General features: G+C 41.7%; 1 protein-coding gene across 1 annotated transcript in view; it reads right to left on the bottom strand.

The window, feature by feature from the left end:
- Positions 1-1,508: 1,508 nt before the first annotated feature.
- Positions 1,509-17,196, bottom strand: part of ACER3 (alkaline ceramidase 3) — a gene marked incomplete at its 5' end in the record, with an annotated part of 41,464 nt that continues 25,776 nt past the window's right edge. The window contains 5 exons of the mRNA XM_010001065.1: positions 1,509-2,177; positions 3,033-3,078; positions 4,856-4,960; positions 7,764-7,865; positions 12,065-12,123. Of these exons, the coding sequence (XP_009999367.1) occupies positions 2,124-2,177; positions 3,033-3,078; positions 4,856-4,960; positions 7,764-7,865; positions 12,065-12,123 (366 nt within the window). The remainder of the gene's footprint in view (positions 2,178-3,032; positions 3,079-4,855; positions 4,961-7,763; positions 7,866-12,064; positions 12,124-17,196) is intronic.

The raw sequence follows: 17,196 nt of genomic DNA on the forward strand, positions 1-17,196 counted from the left end.
TCCCTACCTTATGAGAACATGTAAACATACTAATAAGAAAGTTGGATACAGGGTACAGAAGAATGTTGAGAGAGCCTGGAGGTGAATAGGCAGGCACTTATTTTTAAGCTACATTTTTTTAAAAACAGTGCTCAAATCTCTTTATCCTTCTGGATAATAAGACACTTGATCCAAGACAGCATTTTCCTACCTCTATGCTTGTTATTCCAATGTCTTTCAGTCTGAAGATCTAATTTCCTAACACAGCTGCTGATCTTGTCTATGGGACTGGAACCTACTGACAACAAATCTGGTTTAAAATTTTCATTCCTGATAGTGGGCTGTTGATTAAAGTTTGAAAAGCACTGCTATCAGCACATGCTTAAACCTCACTGAAGTCACTCAGGGTTAAGGATCTTCTTCTAGCCCTGAGTTTGGGTCTATTTGATCCCAAGAGTCCAGGGTCAATCATATAACAAACCCCACAATTTTATTTGGAGCACATCAGTGCTACTGATGGACACGAAGGATGCAGCTGAACTGCAAACAGGAAAAAGAAAATAGATATTAAAAGGGAGGAGACCATTTTATAGTCAGAGTTGGTTGCATGATATAGGTTTCAGTCTGACTTTTTCAGCAGCCAGAGCATGGAAACTTACACTAGCTGGGACTTTGTGATCTGGGAGACAGTTTTATAGCTTCATTACAGCATTTTGCTGCTGTGGGCATGTTTTAAAGCATTTCCCTTTTTATTTTTCTTCATGGCAGGAAGGATAAATCCCTCAGAACATCAAATGTAGATAAAAATTGCATAGCAAGGCAGCTAAGAGGCCCAGAGACAGACTCCTTTAGTTGCCCCAAGATCTGAATAGTCAAACCCACAGCCTCCAATATGAGGTATATTTTGAAAAACTGTTAGTTCAATGGTTTCTTTCTGCTTATTAACTTTTCATCAGCTGGGTAGACCAAAACTGCAGAAACCAGAGAGTTTGTCCCCCCCACTAATCCCCAAAATCTGGTTTTAAAAAGGTGGTCAACTTTCCACAGAGTAACCATCTGATGGAGAGAGTGAGCAATCAAAGTGCTGCCAATTCTATTTTGGGGCATCCTCAACATCAATCTTGTTCTTTACTCTTTCTTCATTTTTCTGAATAAGAAGATGCTTCTGAAAGTCAGACCAGTATGTAAGTCTTGGAAAAGAAGGGAAAGAAATTAATTCAAAGCTGAACTAGCACACATCTAAAGGTGCTTGTCAATCTGTAGTATGAACGGGACCACGGGGAATAAAAAGGAGGGATAGAAAAGAGAGGCATGTAAAGAATAATTATTAACAAATTTAAAAAGTGTTTCTTATATTTATGCAGTCACCCTGCAGTCTCCTGATGGATCACTAGTCAAACAGATGAGGAATTCAGTTTGCACACACAAACAAGAATCCCTATGATGCTTCACCATCTTAAGTGTCTTCTGCCAGTCACACTCTGGAACATCCTCCCAGATCTAACCTTAGTTGGACTGAAGAGAAAATGGAAGCTTGGTAGGTACAAAATGAACCAAATGGCACAGGTATCCCAACTGTTTTGCTTAAAATATAAATTGCAAAGGAGAATGTGGAAAAGCAAGATAGATTAAAGGCCTAAAATAATAATGACATACTTCATTAATTGTATAAAAGTGCAAAGATTAAAGTAGTTCAGGTTAAGCATTCAGTTCACTATAGGCCACACAAGTGCTTAGCTTGGCCATCAATGGCCTGTTCTTGTCTTTCAGTTACTAATACTAGTTTAAACCACAGAAAGAACAACAACTGAATGAAAAACGTATGCAATCCACTTCAAAAATGGTTAGTTTTCTGTGACCAGCACGAAATATTAGCTCTGTATCATCAGCTATACAATATATACATAAAAATATTGTGTCTCAATCTTTGTTTTAACAACTTAGAATAAAGCTGTCCTAGACATTATTTCCCTAGTGTGCCAACTCTTTGTTCTGTTCTGGCCAGCTGGCCTAGTAACACAAAGAAGTCCTTTTATAGCAATGGGACTTGAATTGATCCATAATTTTGACACTTCAGCCACAGTAACTGTTGAATTGCTTTATTCAGCCAGACCAGGTGATTGATGAGACTCCCTAGGTCTTGGTCAAAGCTTCTTAGGTGGCTCCACAAGAAGAACAGGCCATATTCCAAAAATAAACTGTTAAAAGAAAAACAGGGAGAGGGGAAAGATTTCCTGGAATATTATGTCTCTTGGAACAAAAGCCAAACACTGTTATATGTGACATGAGCCACCAGTGTGTGTTTGCAGCCCAGAGAGCAAATCACATCCTGGGCTGCATCAACAGAAGTGTGGCCAGCAGGGCCAGGAAAGGGATTCTGCCCCTCTGCTCTGCTCTGGTGAGACCCCACATAGAATGTTGTGTCCAGATCTGGAGCCCTCAGCACAGGAAAGATAAAGTCCTGTTGGAGAGGGTCCAGAGAAGGGCCATAAAGATTATACAAGGGCTGGATATGAAGACAGGCTGAGGGAGTTGGAGTGTTCAGCCTGGAGAAGAGAAGGTTCCAGGGAGACCTTAGAGCACCTTTGAGTGCCTGAAGGGGGTCCAGGAAAGCTGGGGAGGGGCTTTTCAGCAGAGAAAATAGTGACAGGACAAATGGTTATGGTTTTAAACTGAGAGTGGGGAGATTTAGGTCAGATATTAGGAAGAAATTCTTCATTCTAAGGGTGGTGAGGAGCTGGAGTAGGTTGCTCAAGGAGGTTGTTGATGTCCCATCCCTGGAGGTTTTTAAGGCCAGGTTGGATGAGGTTTTGTACCACCTGGTCTAGTGGTTCCCTGTTCATGGCAGGGGGGTTGGAACTGGAAGGTCTTGAAGGTCCTTTCCAACCTTAATGATTCTATGAAAAGAAATTTTAACCATGTTTCTTGGGAGGTAAGTAGAACTCAAAGCTAGAACCCCAACAGACATAATCAGTGAGTCCCAGTACAAGCTCAGAGCACAAGAGATCTGAATGCTGCAGGGAACTCATGGACACAAAATATTGCTTCCTTACCTTCACCTTTGGCCTGTGCTTCAGGAAAAGTGTCCTTGTATATAAACTGAGGAAAGGGAGAAAAGGATGCTTAAAATTTTATGGATAAGCCAGCATAGAAAATAATAATGATATATTATTACCCATTTTATCTTCTAACTAGAAAACAACTTTTTCTGTGATGGCAGAGCTACCCGTTCTGCCTGGATTTATGCAAAATAGGAGACTTTAGCCTACAGTGATGCCTCCTTGGATGTCTTCAAGGCCAGGCTGGATGGGGCTTGGAGCAACCTGGTCTGGTGGGAGGTGTCCTTGCCCATGCAGGGGGGTTGGAACTCAATGATCTTTAAGGTCCCTTTCAAGCCAAACCATTCTATGACTCTATGAGTAAACCCTCTGTGCTAGACCATGGCAGCAAACTAATCAACCCTCCACTATGTGGGGAGAAAGAAAGAAACCCAGAGAAGAAAATTCTCTCCACTATGGAAAAGCCTAAACAGGGACTAGAGCCTGACATTTTTGAAGGATGAAATTAAACCAGTGTATGACAAAACACAGCAGATGTTAAGGGGGGGTCGGGAAGCAACACAGCTTGATTCTGTATCTCAGTTTTGTTCTTATACACCCTCTCCCCTCAGCAGATGTTCTCCAGTGAATGACCTCACTGTTTTAAGCAGACAAAGCTGATGCCACTCTGTGATTAAGGAAATACTAGGAAAACTACTGCAGGGAAAGCATGTAGCTTACTGGGGCAGGGCAGACAAATCAGGCATCTGCACACTCCCTAAAAGCAAGAAGATGCAAACCCAAATTATTTTCTCTGTGTAGCATGCTGGAAAAACCTTGCCATGCCATCACAACTTTCTGCATGTTTCCTGTAAGGAATTTTCTTCAAAAGATTCTCTCAAGCTGCTTAGGGCAACAGACAACCTCTCAGCTAAAATGGAGCAGCTGTTTTCCACATACCATGGATATATTTACAAATATACAACATATGTCTGGAAAAAAAAGCTATCAGAATAGCTACTGGAAATGTATTTATTTTCCTTGCATTTTTCCTTTTACTAGCTATTTTAAGATCTGATTAAAAAAAAGGAGAATCTTATGTTACATGTAGAAAAATTGCTTTGTGCTCAAGTTTTCTCAACTACATAGAACAAACCTGTTAAACAGACATTCTCTTATGGTTCAGTGGCAAAACATTCCTTCATCATATAATGAACAAACTCCAGAAATGCTTCAGATTCCACTTTCCATTCAATTTTTCTGCTTGGTTCCACTAGATGGTGGCATAGAGCAAAGGCAGAGAGAAAAATCTGCTGGCTGCAGACTTGCTAACTCAGGCTCTCTTTTCTAAAACTCATACCCTCTACTTCTAGGAACAGCTCTGATCCAACTACTTCAGCTGTCAACCTGCTCTACAGCACGATGTCTGCTAGTTTTCAGACAGTCCCTATCCAAAAGATTAGTTGTGCTTCTAAAATTAAACATGGTTAGGTACTTCAGGATTGCTGGTCAAGAACAGAAAGGTGTTAATAGCTAATATTTTGAAATTAATAAACTGCAAAACTACTGGACAGTGTAACTGCTACAGGGAAACTGCTACATTTCTGAACTGCATTTTCCTGCACAACCATCACTATTTCAAGATTCATGATCACATTCCTAGAGTCTTTAGACCAGTTTTTAGATCAGCTGCAAAGAGAAAAGAAAAACTCCCACCAGTTTAGTAAGGGGTAATTTTTTCAGCTTTTCTGGCTGATAAAACATTTTGAGTTAAATCTGAACACAGGAGAACTCCTAAGGCTGCTTTAAGAACATTCAGTTTAGAAAACATTTCCTACCTTAGCAGGATATGAAGGTAAGAGCCCAGGCCTGTGAGAATATGCCACCACGCATGAAACTGTGTCACAGCACCCACAACAGGAGGCATCTTCTCTCGTAGTGCTCTGTAAGGAAGAAACACCACGGGTTGGTTGGTTTTTCAAGCTAAGCAATCTCAAAACGGTCAGATCACACACTCCTGTTTCCCTGTCTCAGGCACGTGCTTCATGAGGGAGGCTTCACATAGTCAGCAGGTGAGGAACAGCAGTTACACCTTTTGTTCCCAGTGTAGAAAGGTATCAGCAACTTGGATTTCTTACACATTTAAAGAAAGCATAAACTTCTCCACACAAAGAGTGATCAGTTACTTCTAGACTCAAATCCCAGTCCCAACTAAGTTCTACCATTCTCCTCCCCCAGACACAGTGAACTGCTGTCCATAGGATGAAATGCAGAGCTTAAGGTCTGAGGGAGGACATGGGATCCATCAGACATCAGCACTTCACATTTTGCAATTTCACCACCCATTCTTCAGCTCCATGGAAGCTTAGGTTGCCTTTCCCTGTTGTGCTCTAAAACAGGGACAAAATGGGTGTTTAGTGAGGAAGCAGGGAAAGGTCTGAAGCACTCGACCAACATGCTTTGTATTTTGTACTTGAAAAGACTAAGAGGAAACCTTATTCATGTCTACAAATATCTGCAGGGTGGGTGTCAAGAATGGGCCAGTCTCTTTCAGTGGTGCCTGTGACAAGACAAGGGGAAATGGCACCAAGTTACAACTCAGGAAGTTCCACCTCAACATGAGGAGAAACTTCTGTCCTGTGAAGGTGACAGAGCCCTGGGACAGGCTGCCCAGAGAGGTTGTGGAGTCTCCTTCTCTGGAGACTTTACAGACCCATCTGGATGTGTTTCTGTGTGACCTGCCCTGGGTTTTCCTGCTGCAGCAGGAAGGTTGGACTCAGGTTGGACTTGATGATTTCCAGAGGTCCCTTCCAACCCCTATGATTCTATGATTCAGTCATGGGGTGTGAGCTACTTGAGAACATGTTAAGAGATGGAAAAAAAGAATGGGAAGGAACTACATTGTTCTGATTCCTCCTGCTCACTGGGCTTCCACAGATAACACCTGTTTTGGTTGATGCAGGAGCCTGTCTTCTTTTCTGACTTCCATTTCACATTCAGCCAAAATAAAATAGGGAAAATGATGACTTCAAGTGTAAAGGAAGAAAAATCTGAAGCTTCTGTAATATTTATTTACTGCTTGATGTTATAGGGTTCACTCCCCCTGAGCTACTGCTCAGTTTCCAGAGCTGCTCAGTCACAAATATGAAGACAGAGCTTTGATTCAGTCAGCCTGTGAATGACACAGAACACATAGACTGTCACCCTAGCACAGACTCTGAGCCTTTGCAAGGCAGGAAGCCTCAAAGCTCAAGTTCAAAAGTCCATGGATCCAACCAGGGAAGCTGAATGCTATAGATGTCTTTTTTGTCTTGTTTGGTGGTGGTTGTTGTGGCTTTTTAAAATAACCTTGACATTGAATGACATATGGAAAAACCAAAAGAAGGGCAGGTAGGTGGATGATTCACCAGTTAGATTTTCAGATAATAAAAAACCACAAGTATATGGAATATATTTTCTCCAAAGGTTGGAATCATAAAGCGAGTAAACAAGTGTATTTATTTTTTTACAGCACCACCACCAAACAAGCACTACAGGATTTATGCTACTTTTATTCCCCCTTTGCAAAATGAGGATGGAAAAAAGTGCTTCTGCAGCTGGTGTAATCTTTGAGTTTAGGAACAAGTTCAAAAGCCCCACAGATCTGCAGCAGCTCAGCAGGCTTAGTGAACTGGGGGTTATGATCTCACCAGTGATGTGATGCAGCTGCAAAACCCAACCCTGATGCCAACATTTGCAAAATCACTGTACACCCACCCACTTGTATTGGCAAATAACTTTTCTATGCCATCTGTATTGAGTGTTTCTCAAGATGAGGCACTGTGTATTATCTCCCAGGCTGAGAGAGTTGGGGGTGCTCAGCCTGGAGAAGAGAAGGCTCCAGGGAGACCTTAGAGCACCTTCCAGTGCCTGAAGGGGCTCCAGGAAAGCTGGGGAGGGGCTTAGGACAAGGGCATGGAGTGAGAGGACAAGGGGCAATTGATTAAAACTGGAGGAGGGGAGATTTAGGTCAGAAATGAGGAAGAAATGCTTTGCTGTGAGGGTGGTGAGACACTGGAACAGGTTGCTCAGAGAAGCTGTGGCTGCCCCATCCCTGGAAATGTTCCAGATCAGGTTGGATGAGGCTTGCAGCAAACCTGTTCTGGTGGGAGGTGCTCCTGCCCATGCAGGGGGTTGGAACTAGATGATATTTAAGGTCCCTTCCAACCCAAACCACTCCGTGATTCTGTGACAGCCAAACACAGTAAATTGGCTCAGAGAGTTACTGTTCTTTCTGAGACATTCAAACAGCCTTTGTTTATTGGTGTCAGATATACTGCAGTAGATATTTTTTAACCTGCAGAATGACTGCTTTTGGCATTTTCCTGGAAAATGCCAAGAACAGAAACAAAACCCAAAAAAAAGCAGGATAAAACCCCCATTCAGGTGAAACCAAGTGTGAATAGCATGCTTTAGTAAGCCACAGATCCTCAAAATTACTTCAGTGACTTGACTTTCTCTCAATTGAAGTCAAAGAGAAACATCAATTATTTAAAAAAAATCAATCTGTTCATGTGTGACATAATGTTAAGAAACTGTTGAGTGATGAATCATGTCATGAACAAAGTGGATAAAACCCCTTGTGAATGTTTGATAAGCAGCACACCACACACATCCTCAGAGGGACTTGAATATACACCACAAGAAAAACAAAACTTAATCTTAAAAGACTATTAAGACCTATTTGGAGAAAGTTAAAGAACTCACCTCAATTTATCACAGAAAATGTTGTCCACATTCCAGAGAAAAAATCCCATTAAAAATACAGTTAAAGATGTATAGCCTAGACCTCTAAGCCATGGGTATACCCTGGAGAGACAGAAATAATACAAAGTTTAGTTCAAGATTCTTTAAAGGCAGCTTTTTTGTAACACACATCAATGCTATTACAAACAAACTGCTTTATTAAATGATTTATTTTTTTTTTCCTAAAAGGAGAAACACTGACTTCAAATCTCATCCATTATTACCTCCCTCTCTCCTGAATTCACATTTTGACACTGGTCTTTTAAATGTTTTACTAAATGCTGTTCTGTCCAAACATGAGTGAATAAGAACACTGAAGGTGGCTAAAAGGTAGAAATTCTACAGTGTCAGTTAAAAAAAAAACATGTTACAAATTAAGACTCTTCCCAAAAGGTTCTTTTCTAATCCAGGATATCCCTTTGCTATGGGACTTGTTTAAATAATGTCTGGAGACCCCCATGACCCACAACTAACCTAATGATTTGTTTTAGAAAACAGCCATTTCATGTTGTATTTTATCACTGAAGGGATGGAAAAATGTCAATTTCATTTTGGGAGGAAAGAAAATCCCCTTTAGGATATGGGAAACGTTCTGAAGCATCAGGTGCAATAATATGCACCATTAATAACTCACCCCCAATCTCTGCATTCCATTTAAACTGTGGAATTGTAGATTTCCTACATGGAAGCTGGTAGCATTTCTTACTATCTTTCCCACATCTTTCCCACTCAAAATACAAGTCCAAAAGCAGGCCATGAAAGGCTGCCATCAAATATTGCTCAAGTGATTTTTAAGCACTATAAATGAACAGGCTTTTGACACTGTCTCCCATAATATCCTCATGAAGAAACTCAGGAAGTGAGGTTTGGATGAGGTGAGGTGGATTGAGAGCTGGTTGAGTGAGAGAGCTCAGAGGGTTATGATTAATGGAGCAGGGTTGAGTTGGAGGCCTGTAACCAGTGGTATCCCTCAGGGGCCAATACTCAGTCTGGTCTTGTTCAACATATTAATGAGTGAGGGGACAAAGTGTGACCTCAGCAAGTTGGCTGATGATATCAATCTGGGAGGGGTGGCTGACACACTACAGGGCTGTGCTGCCATCCAACGTGACCTGGACAGGCTGGAGAGCTGTGCAGAGAAGAACCTGGTGAGATTGAATAACAGCAAATGCAAGGTCCCATGTCTGAGGATGAACAACCCCATGCACCAGTATAGGTTAGGGGCTGAGCTGCTGCAAAGCAGTTCTGAGAAGGATCTTGCAGTTTTGGTAGACAAAAGGTTAACAATCAGCCAGCATTGTGCCCTTGTGGCCAGGAAGGCAAATGGTATCTTGGGATGCATTAGGAAGAGTGTGGCCAGAAGGTCAAGGAAGGTCATCCTCCCTCTTTATTCTGCCCTGGTGAGGCCACTTCTGGAATACTGGGCTCCCAGTTCAAGAGAGACAGGGAACTGCTGGAGAGTCCAGGAGAAGGCAACAAAGACGACTGGGGGGTTCCTGATAAGGAAAGGCTGAGAGAGCTGGGAATGTTCAGCCTGGAGAAGAGAAGACTGAGGGGAGACCTCATCAATGCCTATAGATATCTTAGGGGCGAGAGTAAGGAGGATGGAGTGAGAGCCTTCAGCAGTGCCCAGTGACAGGACAAGGGGCAATGGGCACAAGCTGGAACACAGGAAGTTCCGTCTAAACATGAGGGAAAACTTCTTGCCTGTGAGGGTCACAGAACCCTGGGACAGGCTGCCCAGGGAGGCTGTGGAGTCTCCTTGTCTGGAGACATTCAAGACCCACCTGGTGTAATGTGTTCTGAGTGATCCTGCTTTAGCAGGGGAGTTAGACTAGATGATCTCTAGAAGTCTCTTCCAACTCTGATGACTGTGTGATTCTGAATTAAAACACACTCCTGAGCTGCTCCTTCTCCACTGTGTCACACACAGTGCCTGTCTCAGAGCTGTGACCACTCACCAACACGTGAAAAACACGACAGGCAGAGCTCCTGCCACAGGGCAAGCTGACAGGTAAGAGCTGCACATGTTCACAGGGGCAGTGCTGATAGAAACTAGAAACATTATTACTGGTTTAGCCTAATAAATGCCTGGAGCACCAGGCAGCACATGGCAGAGACTTCAACTCAGTGCTCTGGAGACACAAGCAAACCCAGGATATGAAAGAGCACTAAATGCTCTCTTATTATTCATGCTGGCAATTAGGTAATTATAGCTAGAATTGTTCAGGGAATAAATGGTGCTGTTTTGGGAAGGAATGAGAGAAGAGCTGGCAATACTTATTAATGGGGAACATGCTTTGTGAAAAGAGAACAACATTTGCCAAGTTATCTTGGGAAGGAAGCAGGCTCAAGAAAGACATGAGAAGTGTGGGGGGGAAACATGCAGGAACAGCAACAAACAATGAGGATAAGAGGAAGGAATAACATGCTGTTAATTGAGATTTTTACCCTAAGCTCCAGAGTGACTTCAAGCCCTGCACTATGAGTGACAGGCAGCTAATACATTTTAAGGAAGTAAGAAATAAAACAACCAGCAAACAGAGTCGACATGTAAGCTGAAACCAGCTTGGACAAGCAGCACTGTCAGTGGAAAGCCAGGAGTATGTTTTAGCCACACAGAAGTAAATCCTGAAGTGTAGCTGGGGATGACTTTTAGATAAAAGAAAGGTCCTTTGGGTTGGCACAGCTTCTCTAGCAGAACTAAATTTAAAATTAGCAGTAGTTCAGTTAAAATTCAGAAGGAGTTTAGTTAAAATTCAGAAGTAGTTTAAACCTACTTCTCTCCCCACCCCAATTTTCAAAGCAGTTTGTATAATATAACCAAAGGGGAGAAGCAAGGTTTTGTAGGGCCACACTGCAATAAAGTGATCTAGCTAATTAAGAGAATACACTCCAAACCCCTAAAACTGAAGGAAAAAAGTGGGTAGAGCTTCAGAGGCAGAATTTGCTAGAGGAAAACAATGAGTGATGTTACTGATAGTGACAGAAGACAATGAAATGCTTCAGAAACAATGAGAATATACAAGTGTGTGGAATCTGCAGAATTGGAAAGATAACAGGCCCCAGGGTTTGTCTACAAAGGAAGAAATTTAAGTGACTAGAACCGTGTGAAAACCTCGTATAAGAACAAAATTGAAATTACTTGATCTTGATTCAACTTCATTTTCCCTGGAAGTGAATTAAGGTAGTATCGAAGAGCTCTGTGTTAGGATTAAAATTTCCATGTTCAGGGGTTTGAAAAGTGCCTTTGAATTGATTACTGTTTCCTAAGCCACAAACAACACGTTATCAGTTTTAAGTCTGTGAACATTTACACTTGGTCGGTGTGGACTTCTTGGGGAAAGTCAGAGCAAATTAACTTGAATTGCATTTTGAAGGTGATTAACTGAATCTACTTGAAATTCAGACCTTTTATCAAATCCTTCCTCGTGTTCCTTATGTGTGGAGCTCATACCAAAGTTGAAGAAAAAAGGACGTTTAGAGTGAAGACTGTAGACAGAAATCAGTCATTTTCAGGGGCAATGCCCAAACACACAGGAACACCAACTACTCACAGTGGAGAGACAGGAAAGGGCAACCAACACAGCCCCTGAGACCTAAAGGTGTGTCTTCATTCCAATACCAGTTCAATTCCTTTTTCTTCACTTGTACTCACCAAGTCTGTGCTCAGCTGATTCTAATGCTTCTCATAGTCTCCTAACATTTCTAATACCCTTTGTTTGTTCTAAATAGCTTTAATTTCCATTTCCATAACACATACCTATTCCCTGCTCAAAACAATCATTTCACCTTCTGTGTTATTATCTTTGACATTTGAATTTTAGCTACTTGAGTAGGGAACAGGAAATGAAAATCTAGCCTGATGGTTCAGCTCTGCAGCCCTACTCTCACCTCTCTCCAAGTCTCACTGTCAGAATTTGGACACTTGCAATAGATTTCACGTTACCCAGCAATATGAAGACAGAAACTCCATTTTTCTTATGTCCCAGGCTAACAGCTGAAGCCACCAGCAGAACACCAAGCAGTGAACACTGACTGTAAGTGAAGGACCTCAGTTTTGTTTAATGGTATCCCAGTGGCTTCAAAAAAATGCAAGGAGATGAGCCACTCCTTTGTAACCAAGCAGAGCACATGAGCTAACTTTATGTACCTGGGGAAAGAAATTTTTGCCATTGCCAATTTCTCAGGTTAAACCCACCAAAAAAAAAAAAAGAGGTAAACACTTTTATCTTACAATGCTGAAGTAAATGGTTACTTACCATAATACTATATAAACAGATCGTAGAACTATAATGGAAACTAGGGTTCCATACATGATCTGGAAATAAAAACAGAAATAAAATTTAGCAGTTGGATTGAAGAGATTTTATAAAACACTAGATGAATAAAAACTTTTTGAAGCTTCTGTTGATTTTTGTGTCTTTGTGTTAGGAAAATTGTAGCCCCTCTAACTTCCTCTCCAGAAAGTGTCCCATAAAAGTAGGGTAATAAACTATGTTCTTTATGCAATTACAGGAAAAGTCAGTTGTGTAAAGCTGTGTTTCATGCTCCGGAATGAAAAAGCAAACACTAGATGGCACTCACTAAGCATCCTGAAATTAGAACGGTAACAAACTCCTATCAGCTCTTCTCTATCTCTGCATTTTAGCCCAGGATTGTGTAAGCATCAGTTAAAACTGGTTTTGAAAGCCATCCTCCCTTCACTGATGTTTGATTAATGTTTTCTTCCTGCAAGCAAACACCTGAGTAGACTGTGTGTGATGCCCACACTGAGCACCAGTATGGAAGAAACTTTCCAGTAAGCATTTAAACCCAACAACTACAGATTGCTGGGATTTAACCTAATTATCCAGTGGGAAGGCTGCATGCTCTGAAAAGACCCACAAGCAAAATATGGATAACTGTAGACTTGATCAATTCAAAATTGCCTGATTAATACAAAAAGTAATCATTTATTTTCTGCCTCATGAACATTAATCACTCTCCCTTTTTTATTCACATGTTTAGGATCAACCTAATACCATCTCCAAGACATACAGACTGAAGGAGAGAAGAAATGTCTCTTGCAAGTCTCTTGCTGTTTTTTGCTTCCTTCTTCACTGACCTTCCTTTCTCATTTTGCTTTTCATTAACTCCTATCTAATGCTGCCTTGTTTTACATGAAACAGAAAAACTAGAAACCTTTGCTGCCTATTTTTAAAAGCCACTAAACCTCACAGAGGAGTGTTTACAAACCTCACCATGTCCTACTGACCTCCTCATACCTTTCCTTCTTATAGACTACATTGTCTTCAAGGCAAGGACACCTTTTACTCTGCTGTAACCAGGACTTGCTGCTATCATTTTCCTGAAAGGATATGCACGTGTCTACTCATTTGACATAAAATTGATTGCTGCTGTAAGAATGCAAAGTGAAACCTACGTTTCAAAAGTCCATAAAGGCAAATTTTCAAACTCCTTTTAGCTTTAGGGACGAGGTGAGTAGCACAAACCACATTACCAGTGCATAGATACAGAACAAGACAGACAAGAGAGCCTTTTTGTTTGACAACAGGTAAAAGTTGGCTGCAATATTGACTATGCAAAGTCACTCAGAACAGCAGCTCTTTATTTGCATTCAGAGAGACATCAAATAACTTCAGTAACTAAACTGCTACTACTGTGTGTGTTCTGCTCTGTAGAGCTGAACAAAGCAAAACTATTTGAAAGGCTAATTGGTTTTGGCTTGTACTTGATACAAAATGTTAGCTAATTCCAGTTCCTTTGCTGGGGTACAGCACGTAAATCAGGAAAAAAAACCCAACAAAAACTGCCAGGCACAGCTTGAGTATCAAGTGCTTGTCAGTCCTAAACTAAAGGTAGAAAGGGGACTAAGGTGTGCTAGGTGCTGTGTGCTCGTGCAATTCTTCATCACTGACATTTTGCCTAAAAAGATTCCCACCATATAACAAAGTTAAATGCAATTTTACTTCATCAGTTTCATTTAAAACAGCCTGTTTAATTTTCCTAGTAAAATCCAGTAATCTGTTCTAAGAGAGGGTTGACACAAAGGAATAAATTCATAGAAAGGCTCCTCTGGAACCCAAACCACAGTTTGATGCCTTTTCCTTGCTTATCTCCTCCTTCCCACAATTTCCATTGCTAAAATTCTCTTCTGCAGCAGAGACACAAAAGAAAAACCCTAATCATGAAGAAAAATGTCTAGCATACTCATTAGGGAGGTGACCACCTTCATGTTTTCAACCACTTTGCTCTTGGGTTTTTTGTACAAGGAGTTAAATAGTATCAGATTATGACTGGAGAAACACAGAATCATGGAATCACATCATGTCCTGGGTTGGAAAGGACCTTTAGAGGTCTAGTTCAACCCCCTTACAATAAGTAGGGACATCTCACACCAGAACATGGGCTACAAGCAGCCCAAAGCTCAGGTAAAACACAGGCTAAACATTCTTTTTCTTGCAACAGCTGCTAAAGGCAGGAAAGAGAAAAAGCTGAGAAAAGCTCTTTTTATAGAGCCTCTGGCTTGGCATCTCCCAGTAAGTTGCTTAATGGCTTGAAGAAGAGGACAGTCTTAATGGAGGGAGCAAGGAAAAAAAAAATTAAAAGAACCTTGCAGTGACTGAGGAAAATATGCCCACAGTTGACACTTCAATTTCTTGCCTTTTCCGCTCCCCCACACAAACAGGTTGTTAGCAGTAAAACACATTTGTGTTTAAAAGCCTGTGAAAGACTGGAACAACAAACTGTTCTGCTCTGCATGCTCCAGTCCTTCTCTTCATGCTGAAGGTGAGCACCAAGGAGGTGTTGCTGAGATATGCAGAGACTGCAGCTGCACAGCTGGCTACAGCTGGTGTGTCCTAGAGGCCTCTGAACCATGCTACACAACTCAGCTGATACCTCAGGGAGCAGTGCTCACTTTTGCACCTTTACCACCCATGGATTTACTATTAGATATTCATTGAATCACAGAATGGTTTGAGTTGGAAGGGACCTTAAAGATCATCTAGTTCCAACCCCCCTGCATGGGCAGGGACACCTCCCACTAGAGTAGGTTGCTCCAAACCTGATCCAACCTGGCCTTGAACACTTCCAGGGATGGGGCTTCCACAATTTCCCTGGGCAACCTGTGCCAGGGTCTCACCACCCTCACACTAAAGAATTTCCTCCTAATGTCTAACCTAAATCTCCTCTCTTCCAATTTTGAGCCATTATCTCTTGTATTCTCACTATAAGCCCTTGTAAAATGTCCCTGTTTCCCTTTAGCCCCTTCAGGTACTGGAAGGTCACTATAAGTTCTCCCCAGAGCCTTCTCCTCTCCAGGCTGAACACCCCCAACTCTCTCAGCCTGTCTCCACAGCAGAGCTGCTCCAGCCCTCTGATCACCTTTGTGGCCCTTCTCTGGACTTTCTCCATGAGCTCCATATCATTCCTATGTTGGGACCCCCAGAATTGGACACAGTGCTCCAGGAGGGGTCTCACCAGAGCTGACTAAAGGGAATCACCTCCCTGGCCCTGCTGGCCACACTTCTTTTGATGCAGCCCAGGCCACAAACAAACAGTTTCTGGGCTGCAAGCTATTATCTGTCTACCACAAGAAGAATAAAGTATAAAATAAAACAATCCACCTTATTCAATTTGACTCAAATGTCTTGATTACTTCAGCTCCCCTTGTTCATCTTTAACAGATCACTTAAGTAACAGATTAAAACCCAAGCAAGTTTTGTGCCATTTTGTCTCACAGTGCCTTTAAATGATAAGTCAAAGAACACTCTTGCACTACAATTGAAACAGCAGAATCTCATCATCTTTTGTTATCACTAGACAGAACCCTCTTTGCTGTTTAAGATGCAAATAATGCTGTGTGTCTTTCAGCTCTGAAGCCCATCTCTGCAATGGGGAAAAACGCAAAATCTTATTAATTCACAGTGGATTACCTGATAAGGAGGCTAAATATGATATGAAGAACATCCTTTTAACTCATAAATGGGAAGTAAGTCTTTCAGGGGTCAGTGTTTGGCAGCTTTTTTTATGTGGAAGCAGTTAAGCAAATCATACAGATTGACTTGTTATGCAAGGCAGAGAGGGAAGGTTGGTGCCCTGCACTGGGGGAGCATACAAAGCTGGTTCTTCATCTACCCTTCTCCTACAGAAAGCAGCAAGAGTATGATATTTCCACTTCTCTGCTTCCTCTGATCCTTGGTTAATAAAATCAATTTATCAGCCTCAAATATCAGTGTACACATGGGTAACCTAACTGAGAGATTTTGTGTTCTTGGCAACCACTGCTTATCTACTATTACACCAACCAGCTACCAAAAGAGAGTTAGCTCCAGTACTTGGAAGTTGGAAACTGTACTTGCAATTTACAACAAAGAAAGTGGAATTCTACATGTTCTTGGAATTCTGGAAAAGAAATTTGAGCAGAGAAAAAGGAAGGACAATGCTCATGATGACAATGAGACACTGAGTAACTCAGCATAGTCATGGCTGTTCAGTGCTACGTGCTGACTTGACAGCTCCTGAATGGATTAATCCAGATCCACTGGGTTTGGTCCTGTTTACATGCACGTATGTGATGGCAAAGCAACACACAAGTCACTGTTGCTGTGTGGCAAAGGGAGCAGCTCTCCAGAGCTTCTGGGACACTGTCTGCAGCAGCAAATGGACCTTCTCCTTCAATGGCCTGTCGATCCTTTGGAAAGTCTAAAACCTTCTCTATTCCCTCAGCTATTGCGTAGGTAGAAGTACTAGCCAGAAGGAAAGCTGTACTTCTCTGTACACCCCTAAAAAAGCCATGTAATGGAGAAATGTCATAGAATTGTAGGGTGGTTTGGGATGGGAGGGACCTTAAAGATCATCTAGTTCCAACCTCCCTGCATGGGCAGGGACACCTCCCACTAGACCAAGTGACTAAAGGCCCCAAAGGTCACTCAAATTACTTTTATACATGGTCTTCAGTAGGACAATGCCCAAGTAAAAAAAAGCTCTGTGGTGACAACATACCCTGAAAAGGTCATTTTTACCAGATTGCTTGGAAACCTAAACATGTAGAAAGCAAGAAGACATTCCACTAGAAGGCACAATATATGAAGCCACATGCCTGCAGCCAAGTGTTGCCTTAGCAGGGGGACACTAGAGAGCTGTAGGCCATGGACTGGATCCACAGAGATTCCCCAAAATGGGGAGTCCCATAGGTCTGAACAGTTTGTTCCCTGACATGTCATATTCCTCACAAAGTTTCAGGCTTCCATATGTATTTTGAGACACACATTTCATTGTGATTTCACTTCCTTTTGCATTTGTCTATTTAAAACACCTGTGGAGAGCAATGTTACTCATTTTTTCATTGAGGCAAATAAAATCTTGTTTTCTCTTGTGCTCACTCTTT

Source organism: Chaetura pelagica, unplaced genomic scaffold (genome assembly GCF_000747805.2).
Source record: "Chaetura pelagica isolate M959 unplaced genomic scaffold, ChaPel_1.0 scaffold56, whole genome shotgun sequence".
NCBI lineage: Eukaryota > Metazoa > Chordata > Aves > Apodiformes > Apodidae > Chaetura > Chaetura pelagica.